The sequence below is a fragment of the Pan paniscus genome, chromosome 1, assembly GCF_029289425.2.
Source record: "Pan paniscus chromosome 1, NHGRI_mPanPan1-v2.0_pri, whole genome shotgun sequence".
Lineage (NCBI taxonomy): Eukaryota > Metazoa > Chordata > Mammalia > Primates > Hominidae > Pan > Pan paniscus.
The window spans coordinates 69,950,245-69,962,855 of record NC_073249.2 but is presented as its reverse complement, the minus strand read 5'-3'; the positions used below and the strand labels follow the sequence as shown (position 1 = coordinate 69,962,855).

Below are 12,611 nucleotides of genomic sequence, written 5' to 3'. Positions count from 1 at the left end.
CCTATAATCTGAGCTACTTGAGAGGCTGAGGCATCCTGCCTTAAAGCCAGCATTAATCGCTTTAACCCGGGGGGGCAGAGGTTGCAGTGAGCTGAGATTGTGCCACTTCACTCGAGCCTGGGCAACAGAGCAAAACTCCCGAAACTCCGTCTCAAAAAAAAAAAAGAAAGGAATGCATAATAATCATGAGTAATGAAACACTCTTACTCTGACCGCATTGTTTTTCTCCTTTCTTCCAGTTTCTCTTTGCTCAAGCTGGAAGCACCTGAGGTGGGCCCCCACACGTCCCTCTGCTGTCTACACCGCCCTGTTCTCTCTTCCCTACCACCTGCCCAGGAGCTGCTGTTTTACCACTGGCCGGGATTGAAATTCGAGGTTCTTACTGGTTAGAGAGCTTGGACAAAGTTAAAACTGGCTCCTGCTTTTGGAAATGTTTTTGTGGGCTCTCCTGGGGTTCCCTGCTGGGCTGGACCCCTCTCTTCCGAAGTTCCCTTCACCCACTCAAGCACTGCATCTCTCTTCCAGGAACCTTTTGCAAACCCTTGCTCAGCCTCTGGGCATCTGGAGGCCGCCTGCAGCCTCTTCAGTACAGGTCTTCTCCCTGTTGACACTTACACAATATTGACTCAAGACAGCCAGCCCCAGAGCTCTCCTCCCTTGGGATACATAGCTCAGCAACCCCTCTCACCATGGAAATCTCCTCAGCAAATCTTCACCAAGTTATGGTCCTATATGTATTTTATAAAGTGGGTGAAAGCATCCACGGATCCTGAGACAGATGTTTTTACATTCCCATTGTACAGTCTGTGCACAGCCAGGGGCAGAGGGCCCTGCCCCAGACTCACTTTCACCTTCTGATTTCTATCCTTTGCCCTCTCAGAACTCGTGCAGCAAGAGCCCCACTGTGATACCCAGTCACATTAAACTCTACATCACAGGTTAATGTGAGTGAGAACATCTTGGAGAAAAGAAAGCCTAAGTGCCCAGAATGTCCAAGGCAGGAGCTGGGAGAGTGTAGGAAGGCCTAGATCTAGGAGAGAGGTGATATGGGGACAGGGCTGTTCTGTCACGCAGTCACTCTGCCTCCTTCTCAGCTTTCCCCAGGGCTCTGCCCCTGAGAGCTGCTGGGCTCAGACAGCCCCAGTCCGTGAGGCATCATGCTAATGTCTGTCCTTTGACCTCCAGTTTCTGGCCGAGGGTGAGAACCTGGAGGTGGTTAGCACTGTCCCCTTGGGAAGGTGGCTCTGTGGATGTGGTTAATGGCTGGGTTTCCTCCCCAATACAAACATCCCCCACCCAGGGGGGCCTTTCCTCCTCTGAGCCGGGGCCAAGCATCACCCCCACAGGGCATCCCTCCTCTCCCTCCTTCTCTCAGTGTAGGGTCCAGACTCTTCCGAATAATGTTGAGTGGTTATTTAAAGATCAACACTGTCCTGGCTGGGCACAGTGGTTCAAGCCTGTAATCCCAGCACTTTGGGAGGCCAAGGTGGGAGGATCACTTAAGGTCAAGAGTTTGAGACCAGCCTGGCCAACGTGGTGAAACCCCATCTCTACTAAAAACACAAAATAGCCGGGCACGGTGGCACGTGCCTGTAGTACCAGCTACTTGGGAGGCTGAGGTGGGAGAATAGCTTGAACCCGGGAGGCCGAGGTTGCAGTGGCACTCCACCCTGAGTGACAGAGCAAGACTGTGTCTCAAAAAAAAAAAAAAAAAAAAAAGATCAACACCGTCCTGGGTTAGATTGATTGGTTAAATGAATAAACAAATGAAAGAATGTAAAGAGACCCCCAAAAATTAGCCTACCCTGGATTCCTGGATGTCTCGGGAGGGCCCTGCCTCCCCCTCCACCATCAGCGCAGCAGCCTGAACTTGCTCATCTGGCTGTCCAGTCGCCATCTTTGGCCTGATAGAAGTCAGGGTATTGGAGTAGGGGAAGGAAGTGTGCAGCCCAGGCACTGGGAAAAATAGGCCCGGGAAACGGTGGGGAAGGGGCTGGGAAAGAGGTATGTTAAGAGCAGGGTCAGTATGCAGGCAACAAGGACGCATCCACTGGGCACAGATCCGAATCTTCCAGTGGAGCAGGAGAAAGCCAGCCGAGCACCCTGCCCCACTCACCGTCACCTCCCAGACATGTGCCCAGCATCCTGCTGCTGCCCTGGGCACAGGCTTCCAGCAGCAGCACAGAGGGAAGGAGACAAAGCTGGGATAGGTGTAACCTTACAGGTCTGTCCTCAGGTTCTTAGGCTGGGGCCTCGGAAACCAAGGCAGCTGTAGAAGTTCACCTCAAGAAGCAAACCCCTGGAAAGACTCCCACTCTAGAGGCATGGGGTCACAACTGGGGGCCAGCAGGAGCCTGTCTGTCCTCAGCCTCCCTGTCCAGCTCTCATGAGCCTTCCCTTCTCTGGCAGGGACTGATGCCCTTGGCCATGACGTACCCCCAACTGCTGTCTGCTCAGGTGTAGCCCGCGTGACTGAGTCACTGCTGCTCCAGCTGTTTCACGTAAGTGTAAGGCACGGGCCACTCCCTTTTCCTCTGGGGGAGGGTGTCTGGGCCACCAGTGGGGAAGGAGCTTCAGCAAGTCCTGGTCACAGAGGGAAGGCCCTTAGGATTCTTTAGTGGACAGCAGGTTTGTCCTCTTTGGCTACCCCCATTCCCTGACTTGGCCACCACTGAGTCGTTCTGCCCTAGACCTGCTGAGACCTGGGTGGGAACATAGGGACCTCTTTCTCCTGTCCTCAGGACACCTCAGGAGGCAGCTGGTGTGTTAGAAACTCCACAGCACTGGCCCGTGGGCCCTGACTCAGGCACTTGTTATCCTATGACTTTAGGCAAATGACTTAATGGTCTCGCTTCTCCTCCAGCATTGCTGGGGCTTTTGTAAGATTCAAGAATGTATTTGTTATCTTTTGCTGCGTCACAAACTACCACAAACTCAGCAGCTTAAAACAACACACAGTGATTCTCAGTTTCTGTGGGTCAGGAGTCCAGATGTGGCTGGTTGACCCGCTGCCTCAAGGTCTCAGCTGGGGTTGTCAATTCATCCCAAAGGTCAACTGGAGAAGGATCCACTTCATCTCTCAAGTATGTGGCTGTTCAGTTCCTTTTGGGAGGCTGGATTGAGGGCCTCAGTCCCCAGCCAGGAATTGGCCAGAGGCCACCCTAGGTTTCTTCCCCAACATGGCAACTTTCAGTATCAAAACTATCAGAGAGAATGGCTAGCAAGAGAATAGTCTGAATCTTATATAATCTATTCACAGAAGTGACATCCCATTACCCATGCTGTTTTCGATTGGTTAAAGCAAGTCACAGGCCACACCCATACTCAGGGGAGGGGAGTACACAAGGGCATGACTGCCAGGAGGCAGTGACCACTTGGGCCATCTCAGAGCCTGCCTGCCATAAGAGAGCATAAATGGAGCACTTTGTAAACTGTAGGCTGCTGTTTGGGTGTAAGGAGTTATTGCCAGCATTTGCATCTAGTTGCAAAGAGACAATGAGCCCTCCTGAAATCATAGAGAGCCACTGAATGTGGGAATTTAAATGCTAAACTGTACCATTAGTACAGAAATTAGCCAGCCGTGGTAGCACATGCCTTTGGTCCCAGCTACTTGGGAGGCTGAGGTGGGAGGATCGCTTGGGCCCTGGAGGTTGAGGCTGCAGTGAGCCGAGATTGCAGCACTGCACTCCAACCTGGGCGACAGAGCAAGACCCTGTCTCAAAAAAAAATTTTTTTTTCCATTAGTACTGGGCCTTCAGGGAAACTGGTTGAGAGCTGATTAGTTCGTCTCATACCCTGTACATGTCCCTTTCTGGCTTATGATTTTAAGGCCAGACCTAAACAGCCACAACATGTCAAGGCACCCCAAAACCATGTTTGTGGGGTCTTTTCTAGTTTACAAAGAGCTCTCACACCCATCCCCCTCTTTCCTCACAGTCACACTTGAGAATTCAGAGGAAGAGAGGCGAGCCTTGGTTACGATTCCTCGCAATCCTACTGGCAAGGGAGACGTGAGAGGAATGTGAGAGCTGAGTGTTTTGTTCATCTTTGCTTTACAAGTGAGAAAGAAGGTCATTTTCCAATATGGGGTAGCTGCTCAGTGGCACAGGTGATCCTCGAACCTGGGCCTTGAGAACCCCAGCTCTGCCCACACTGCCATGCCCCCGATGTCCAGGCCATTGCTGTGCACAGCCTGCGTGGTCCTGAAAGAGGGGTGGCCCAGCACAGGGGCAGGGAGGAGGGAGGGCACTGTTCTTATACGGCTTCTCCATAATTCCCTGTCTCCTAAAATAGGCTTGGCACATCCTGGAACACTAGTCCAAGCCTGTCTGTGGGGTGGATCACTGCTGCCTCCCCAGCTTCAGGTCACTCCTAGACCTCTCTGTCCATAAGCAGCCCTCAGCGACGAATATGCAGGGAAGTGGTGAGGGGATGAAGTGGTGCTGTAGTGAAAGTGCCTAAGCCTTCCCCACACTGAGATTCATCTGACCCCGCCTCCAGATGCCCCAAGAAACCCCTGAAGCATGGCCCACCATGCACCTGGGCAAAATCAAAGTGGTCTCAAACAGTGACGCTCAAGTCTGCAGATGGGATTGAGCTGAGAGGTACAGCTTGCTGCCCCCTGGTGGTCTGTCAGAGTCATAACTGCCAGGGCTGTGACAAGCTAAACAGTGAGCTTTTATGTGTCAGGCATGGTGTATAAGGCTGCAGGGGATAGGAGACCGTGTAAGACACAACCCTTGATCCCAGAGGACTTATAATATAGTGGAGGAGTCAAGATGTTCCCACATGAAAAGTTGACTCTCATCCCACCAAGCGGGATTTGAAGAGCAAACCATGAAGGGCATTGCAATAGGAGCCCAGAAGTGAGAGAGCTTCAGGGCTGGGGCAGTCAGGGGAGGCTTCTCAGAACCTTGAAGGATGGGCAGGATTTAAACAGATGGAAAAAGAAAGACCACACGCTCCCCTGTCAAAAGCCCCGTCAGGAAACCCCCAGGGTCTCCAAGAGAGTTCATCTGGATTCCTTGACCGGGTTGCAGCCTCTGCAGCTGCATGCCTGCCCTGGCCTGTCCCAGCCTCGCCAGATCCCTCGCAGTTCCTGGAACTGTTTTCTCACACCCCTGGACTGTTCATTCTGCCCTCCCCACCTTGTCTACTGGATAAGCTTTCACTCAGCTTTTAGGATTCAGCTCAATACAACACCTGCAGTGGAGCATCTCCCCTCAGTCAGTAGCTGCCCCACTCTAGGTTCCGCAACTCTGGTCTGCAATTCTGTGGCTGCGAGTCTCACACTGTATCCTAAGGTTTGCCCCATATCTTTTCATCACTAGGCAATAAGCTGCTTAAGAACTGTAGGACTATGGCTCACACTTGTAATCCCAGCACTTTGGGAGGCCAAGACGGGTGGATCACCCACCTTGGTGGGTGGTCAGGAGTTTGAGACCAGCCTGGCCAACATGGTGAAACCCCGTTTCTACTGAAAATACAAAAATTAGTCCGGTGTGGGGTTGCACGTCTGTAATCCCAGCTACTCGGGAGGCTGAGGCACGAGAATCACTGGAACCCAGCAGACAGAGGTTGCAGTGAGCCAAGATTGTGCCACTGCACTCCAGACTGAGGGACAGAGTGAGACTCTGTCTCCAAAAAAAAGAACAGTGGGACTGCATGATGGGGCAGTGGATCACGTAAGCGGAAGAAAGGGAGGTGAGGAGGGAAAGATAAATAGGGTAAGTGTGCAGGAACGTGGGGGATGGCAATGTCTTTGAAGCTGTCTCTAAAAGTTTATGGGCAGATAAATGTATCCTGCAGGCAATGTGGTGCATGAGAGTCACAGAAAGGCCCAGGGGTATGAAGGAAGGCTTAACAGCTGGTGGCAGGAAGGGTACTCAGAGACAAAACTGGGAAGGTTTGTTAGGAAACCATTATGCCAGTGCAGCTTGAGAGGTGATGAGTCTTCACTGGTGTGGGGGACAGAAGACTGGGGTAGCCAAAGAAGAATTTGAGGAGTTTAAATTCTGGGCAGCTGGGGGAATGTCCCATGGGCTTGTCAAACTCTAATGTGCAACCTACTCAATTGAGACCTTGTTAAAATGCAAACTCTGACTCATTAGGCCTGTGGGGGGCCTGAGATGCTATCTTTCTAATGGTGCTCCCAGGTGATGCCCACGCTGCTGGTCCACAGAGCGGGAGTGGATTTGGAGCCACGCTGCCGGGCAGGTGCAGCCCTCTAAGAGGACAGTGGTGGACAGGTGATATCTTTGGGTAAAGAGATAAAGGTACCCCTTTTACCTGGTGAACACACCAGGGTGCATAGCTTTGTGAGCACAGTGCAGTTGGGTTGTAGCCCCACTTGCCCTTTGAGTAATAAACAATTTGCAAAGCCCTTCGGGGCAGCTCTGGTGGAGCCACCAACAGAGACAGGTCGGAGGCGAGGAGTCCATTTGGAGAGCAGGGTGGTGACTTTAACCTGTCATAACTGAGTTTGAGATGACCACTGGGACATCCACTGAAATGTCTATCTACTAGCAGCTGGAGACCCAGCTGGAGACCTGGACTTGGGGTCTGTGGGCTCACTGATGATATGCCACACAGCGAAGAAAGCAAAATGAGGGTTGGCTGGGAATCATCTAACCCTTCTGGCCTTTTTCAGTGAGTAACTCTCTTATTCCAACATCTCTGTCCTTTCTGTTGTCTTGCAGGTCACCGTTCCCTTTACTGAATGTAAGTGATCATAGTCATTTTTCCATCTCCAAGATGCCAAGTTCCCATTCCCCACCCTCCTGCCCCTTGGTCCCAATGCACCTGGGAGGCTCAGAAATCCCCATTCACTGACCTAAAAGGAGAATCTGTCTGAAGCCATGACAGCCTCATGCCCAGAGCTTGCCTCTGTCCTGTTCATTCAGCCTCAGAAGCCAGGACCAGTCTCCCCAGCTTGGCCACAGCCTTCCAGGGCCCAGAATGCCACACACCACTCCCTCTGGGCTCGCCTTGCCTTTGTTTTCCAGGAGGGTTTGAAGGAGAAGAGAGATACCCCTAAAAGAAGTGCTGGTTTGAGCCAGAGAAGAGCCACCTGGTGTTTTCGAGATTTGGCCCCTTCCCCGCCAGCCCGGGCCAAAGGCTCAGGGACCACTGGGGTGTGTGCCAAGAGGGCGGGGATCAAGAGCACAGCCTTTGGGATGAACGGGCTGGGTGGAATTGCAGCCAAATTATTCGCAGCCCCGTTCAGCATGCGTGTAGGGATAGCTAATAACTGCCCCGAAGGGTTATCGCGAGGATGTGGTAAGATGCGTGGGGGTGCTTAGCATGATGCCACACAGGGAGGAGCCCCGCAATCAGCGGCAGCTGTTCCTCTGTGTCTGCAGCCACGCAGAAGCGGGAGCTAAGAAGGGTGTGACGGGAGAGGAAAGGCGAGAAGAGCACCAAAGGGGAAAGATCGTGAGAACTTTTTGAAACTGGGTACCCAACTTCGCCCACTTAGGCTGGCCCAGTCTGGAGCCACAGTCGTCCTCAGCCTTCAGGAAACCCCTGGGGCCTGGCCCTCCCGGCACCTGCTGCTCTCAGGCCCCCTGCCCCAGCCTCGGGGCAGTTCCAGGAAGACTCCCCCCGGCCCAGCCCAGGGCTGCAGCCACAGCTGGTCCTCAGCCCTCCGCACATCTTTGCAGAGTTTGATGGGGCGCCGGGCGGATGACAGCGGGAACGGTTGTGATCACTGGCGGAATCCTAGCTACGGTGATCCTCCTCTGCATCATTGCCGTCCTGTGCTACTGCAGGCTCCAGGTCAGTCCCCGGGACCCGTAGCCAGAGGCTGCCAGGCCACCAGCAAACCTCTTTTTCATTATGGGGGCAGAAACTGGAGGCCGACTTCAGGACCCACAGAGCCCAAAGCCATGGAATGTAGCAGGCCTAAGTCAAGGAGGATGGGAGTTGGGGCTGGTCGGAAGGGAGCTAAGTGCCCCCCAGCCTGCCCACTCAGAGCACACAGAAAGTGTGCTGGGAAGATACGGGGTCATTGGGTTGTGTCTCCTGCACCTCTGAGATTTCAGGAGCGTGGGAAGAGCACCATTCGGGGGAGGCTCTGAAAGCTGCCGCCAGCAGCTCCAGCCCTGTCCTCAATATGATGTGTGTGTCCCTGCCCCGCTCAACTACAGCCTGGAGTTACTGCGAGGAGTGGTGGGAGGGGAAAAGGAAAGCAGTACTGGCCTTGCAAAGCTGGGATTAGAAACTTGTGGAGCAGGCCCCTGGGGTTCAGTGCCTGGCACTAGGTTCTCCATGGAGCAGGGGACAGGGGCACCTGTGCACGCTCAAAAATGCGTGGGGCGGGGGGAGTATTCACCCTCTCAGGCATCCCTCTGCCCTTCCGCACAGTATTACTGCTGCAAGAAGAGCGGAACCGAGGATGCAGACGAGGAGGAGGAGCGGGAGCACGACCTTCCCACGCATCCCAGAGGCCCCACCTGCAATGCCTGCAGCTCCCAAGCCCTGGACGGCAGAGGCAGCCTGGCGCCTCTCACCGGCGAGCCCTGCAGCCAGCCCTGTGGGGTGGCCGCGAGCCACTGCACTACCTGCTCCCCATACAGCTCCCCCTTTTACATACGGACGGCTGACATGGTGCCCAATGGGGGTGGAGGCGAGAGGCTCTCCTTTGCTCCCACATACTACAAAGAGGGGGGACCCCCATCCCTCAAATTGGCAGCACCCCAGAGTTACCCGGTGACCTGGCCAGGCTCTGGGCGTGAGGCCTTCACCAATCCAAGGGCTGTTAGTACAGACGTGTAAATCCTTCCACCCCGACCCGCACACACACCCACACTGCTGCCCTGGCGGGGGCCATGAGGGTGATGAATGACCCTCCAACAGCCCCACATGGGTTGTCTCTGTTTCTTTGGCTTTTCTCGCTCCGCAGTGGAGGGTTTACTAGGATTTAAGCTTTTGAGTGCATTGAGAACCAAGACAGGGCCTGGCTCCAACTCTGTGGGCCAGAGGTGGGGGACTGCTAGGTCGAGTCTGCAGCTTCGCCAGTTTCTTGGTTGGGACACTCCTCTGGCAGCCCCAGCACCACCACAACCCCTTGCAGTGTGCCCCAGTGCCCTGGATTCGCTGGACTGCAAAAAGGAGCACCAGGGAAAGCTCAGCAAAGGCTCGGGAGGCCTCCAGGGTCCTCGGGAGATGAAGCATCCGTGCCTAGGAAAAGGGGACAGAGGGCAAGGAGAGAAGTGAGAGCTACAATTCCAGCATTGGAGAAACGAGGGGCGGGGCGTCAACGGCACTGCTTCAGGACGCGCTTGCTGAAACGAATCCAACAGCTAGTTCACAGCCCAGCTTTGTACGCTGGTTACCATAGCTACTGCTGTCACTGTAGCTTCTCCCGTAGGGACGTTGATTCCTGAACGTATCACATCTCACCTGCCCCCTTCCTCGTGGGACGTGTCAAGTTGACTTTAAAGCCTAAGGTGGCTCGTGGGGACTGCACCAGAAAGTGTCTAACCTTGTGTTCCCCGAAATCCTTTCTCTGACTTAGGAACCAGCGCCCCCTGCTGGAGAAGTTTTTTCATTTTTGTTAGCCGACTTCCGGTAGCTCAGCAAAGAGACCAGCTGACTGTCTCTCAGCCCAGCCCACCACGCCGAGTAGCTTGCGTGGATGCAGTCCTGTGAGGGTGTGCATAACCGTTCCCAGGTGTACGCACGCGCGCGCACACACACACACACACACACCAGTAACCACGGGTAGGCACCAGGGGCTTTGTACATTCAGGAGCTGCAGAGAGGAAAGGTCTCCCATGTACCAGAGAAGGAAAAGTCTGATCCCCAAACAGCTTGAACGAAAGGTGGTTAACGTGACCAATCCCCATGGCAGACAGCGGGCTGGTGAACAGGAAGAGCACAGAATCTCTGTGGGGCGATGCTGCAGCGGCTGAAACCACGTCAAGTCCCCCAGAGCCCGGCATTCTACGTGAGCATCCACCCGTGACGCCGTGGAGCAGGATCTTCATTCATCTCACCAGAGCAACAGCCCAGTCCTGAGGATGGGAGGGACGTGACTTAGCCTTGGGATTCCACGCTCGCCGCCCTCCCTTGGCCGCCCTACTCCCCAGTTTCCTGGCGATGAGCCGTTTATTGTGTCTCACACCAGCCTCATTTCCAACTCCGACTTCCTACTTAGAATGTGGCAGTGGCTTTGTGAGTGAGAATCCTGATGAGTTTTCCAGTGGCCTCTGCAGAAGCTGGCCCCCTTCTAAGGGCATAGCTAACCCCCTTCCCACTCCTGAGTCACTGAATTCGAGGAGGGTGGGGCAGGGAAAGGGCTGGCCCCCCTGCTGAAATCTTGATTCTGCATTAGAGGAAGGTCAGGGTGCCGCTGGGGGAGCAGGGAGCGGGGAGGGAGGAAGAGGGGAATGCACATCTTTTGCGCCACTATTAAGGCACCTGTCACCTTACATCTCAATCTGGAATCAAAGTGCCCTGGGTTGAGAAGCAGACCTGGGCTCTGGTCACACTTTGGTCACTCATTAGCTCTAGGACCAGTCACTAATCTCTGAGACTCCATTTTCTCCAGGGAAACGAGGCTTGCCCAGATAGACTAACAACCCTTTAGTGCTCCAAGAAGTGAGAATTTCCGAAAAAGATCTGCCGGCCCAGACCACTCCCTCTTGCCCTAATCCTGGCAGGGTCTGGATGTATTTACCCAACTCTGATCTTGCGTGCAGGGATGCTTGCTGATGGATGAAAGACCACAATAAAACAAGATTAGCAGCAAAACAATTTTAATTGTCAGTGAAAAGCAAACATGTTTGTCAGACTCTCCTGTGGAGTCACTTCAAATGGTAACTCTTCTCTTGTACCAGGAAGCAGCTGTAGGTGGGGTAATGGGATCTGTCTCCTGGTGCAGAGGGGCAGCTTATGGCGGCAGCAGCTTCAACAAACCCGTCCCACGGCCAGCCCTAACTGGGCCAAGTGCAAGCTCCTGATGAGCTGCTGGGCCTGGCAGCGTTCCCCACTTCCTAGTGCCTTGCTCCCCTGGAATTCCACAGCCAATCAACCACAGCAGCCATGTCCTCCTTGCCAGAAATAACATCATTTGTACGTCCTGCCTTTGTAAAAATCAAGACCCAGTTAACCATCACCCGCTTCTTGCCCCTGATCGATGGGGTCCCTGAGTGTAAGCGTCCTGTGCAATCCCCTCCCTCCTACTGCTTTCCTAGCTAAGCCCTGCTAGCCCCAAAAATCAGAATCTGGGTTTGGGGCGCTGGAGAGATGGTGGGCCCCAGCTCTTCCCCACACAGCCCACACTGCTCAGGGCACGGTCTCCAACCAGGCTCGAGATTGCCTGCCTGCCCGCTGCAGCCGCAGGGCCCCACCCTGTGGAAAAGGAAGCTTCCCCCACTCAACTGCACTGTCCTTTTCTGCTGTCTAGTCTGTGCTAAGGGACACTATTTGTACACTTTTCAAACGGTGCCCTAAATTGGAAGAGAAGGAGGGGCCAGGAACACAGCCCTCTCCGCCGTCTTTCTCCACCTCCACTTCACCACTCCTGCTCTAGACTTCTTGTCTTGCATCTTTGATAACTTGGAGTCATAACCGAGTGGATGTCAGAATAAATGAGAGATTTGAAGTAGAAATCCCACAGGGTCCTTCGTTCTTCACCGGGGGAAGTGAAGGGGGCTGTTGGTGTGGATTTAAGGGTGAAGCCTCCTCTTCAACATCCAGAGCGTCTGTGTTCCACGCTCTCCCTGCTCCCACGGTAGCAAACCTCCACCTTGTTGCCTGGCATGCCCCCATTGCCTCAGTCAGAGTTCAGTCGGCGGAGATTTGCTGTTTGTTGGGAAAGTGGCTGAAGGGCCCTGCTGAGGATAGTGAGTTTCCCTGTGGGGCAACCCAGGCCTTGGCCCCTGCTACCTGCCCTTCCCCTCTTCCCAACCCTGCACACACACCTTCCAGGCTGGTGGTCTTCCTGCCTGTGTAGCTCAGGGTAAAATCACTTCTCTGAAGCCTGAGGAGATCATGTCACATGGCCAGCCCTTTGTTACAGGGGCAGCAAGGGAAGAGAGGGCAATTGGGACCAGATCCCCAGTGCAGCCCAGCAGAGACTACAGAAGTGGAGAGGGATGAAGGGGGACTGGAGAACTGGGAACTAGCTTTGTGTGTAGGAGGGAGAATTCGGGGATGAAGTGAGAACGTCTTGTGTGTGTGTGTGTGTGTGTGTGTGCCTGCGCTTGTGCACATGGGTGTGTACGAGAGAGCTGCTCTCTCTCCACCTCAGCGCCTCAGGGCGAGCCCTGACTGCAGCTTGGAGGTGCAGCAGGCAGCCCGCCCCAGCAGTCCAGCACCCAGGCCTCCAGCCCTGCAGCAGCCTTCCCTAGCACCAGTGGGAGCACAGCTTCCTTCAGCCTCGGCCCAGGGAGCAGTTGGCCACAGCTCTGTCACCACAGCTGTCCTATGGAATCAGAAACCAGACCCTGAGGCACACTCATCATTGCACCCATCCCAACCTCCAGCCATCTCCTTTGCCGCCGCAGGGCAGCCAGCCCGGACTCGGCCTCCAGCCTCTCACCCGGCACATCTGCTTGGCCTCATGCTTGCTGCAAGTCACGGCCCTGACCCAGCTCTTCTCCCCG

The 12,611-nt window shown here is 54.5% G+C and overlaps 1 protein-coding gene across 5 annotated transcripts; it reads left to right on the top strand.

Annotated features, from left to right (window-relative positions):
- Positions 1 to 249: 249 nt before the first annotated feature.
- On the top strand, positions 250 to 11,604 carry LOC100994085 (protein FAM163A). 5 transcript variants are annotated; one of them, XM_034941584.3, is made up of 6 exons: positions 250 to 375; positions 2,410 to 2,501; positions 6,156 to 6,248; positions 6,699 to 6,720; positions 7,662 to 7,776; positions 8,365 to 11,604. In XM_034941584.3, the coding sequence occupies exons 5-6, from the start codon at positions 7,684 to 7,686 to the stop codon at positions 8,773 to 8,775; spliced, it is 504 nt and encodes a 167-aa protein (XP_034797475.1). In that variant the 5' UTR covers positions 250 to 375; positions 2,410 to 2,501; positions 6,156 to 6,248; positions 6,699 to 6,720; positions 7,662 to 7,683; the 3' UTR covers positions 8,776 to 11,604. The 5 variants fall into 5 exon arrangements, with proteins under 5 accessions (XP_034797475.1, XP_034797458.1, XP_063459760.1 ...); XM_034941567.3 differs by lacking the exon at positions 6,156 to 6,248; XM_063603690.1 differs by lacking the exon at positions 6,156 to 6,248 and having other exon boundaries at positions 7,362 to 7,776.
- Positions 11,605 to 12,611: the final 1,007 nt, after the last annotated feature.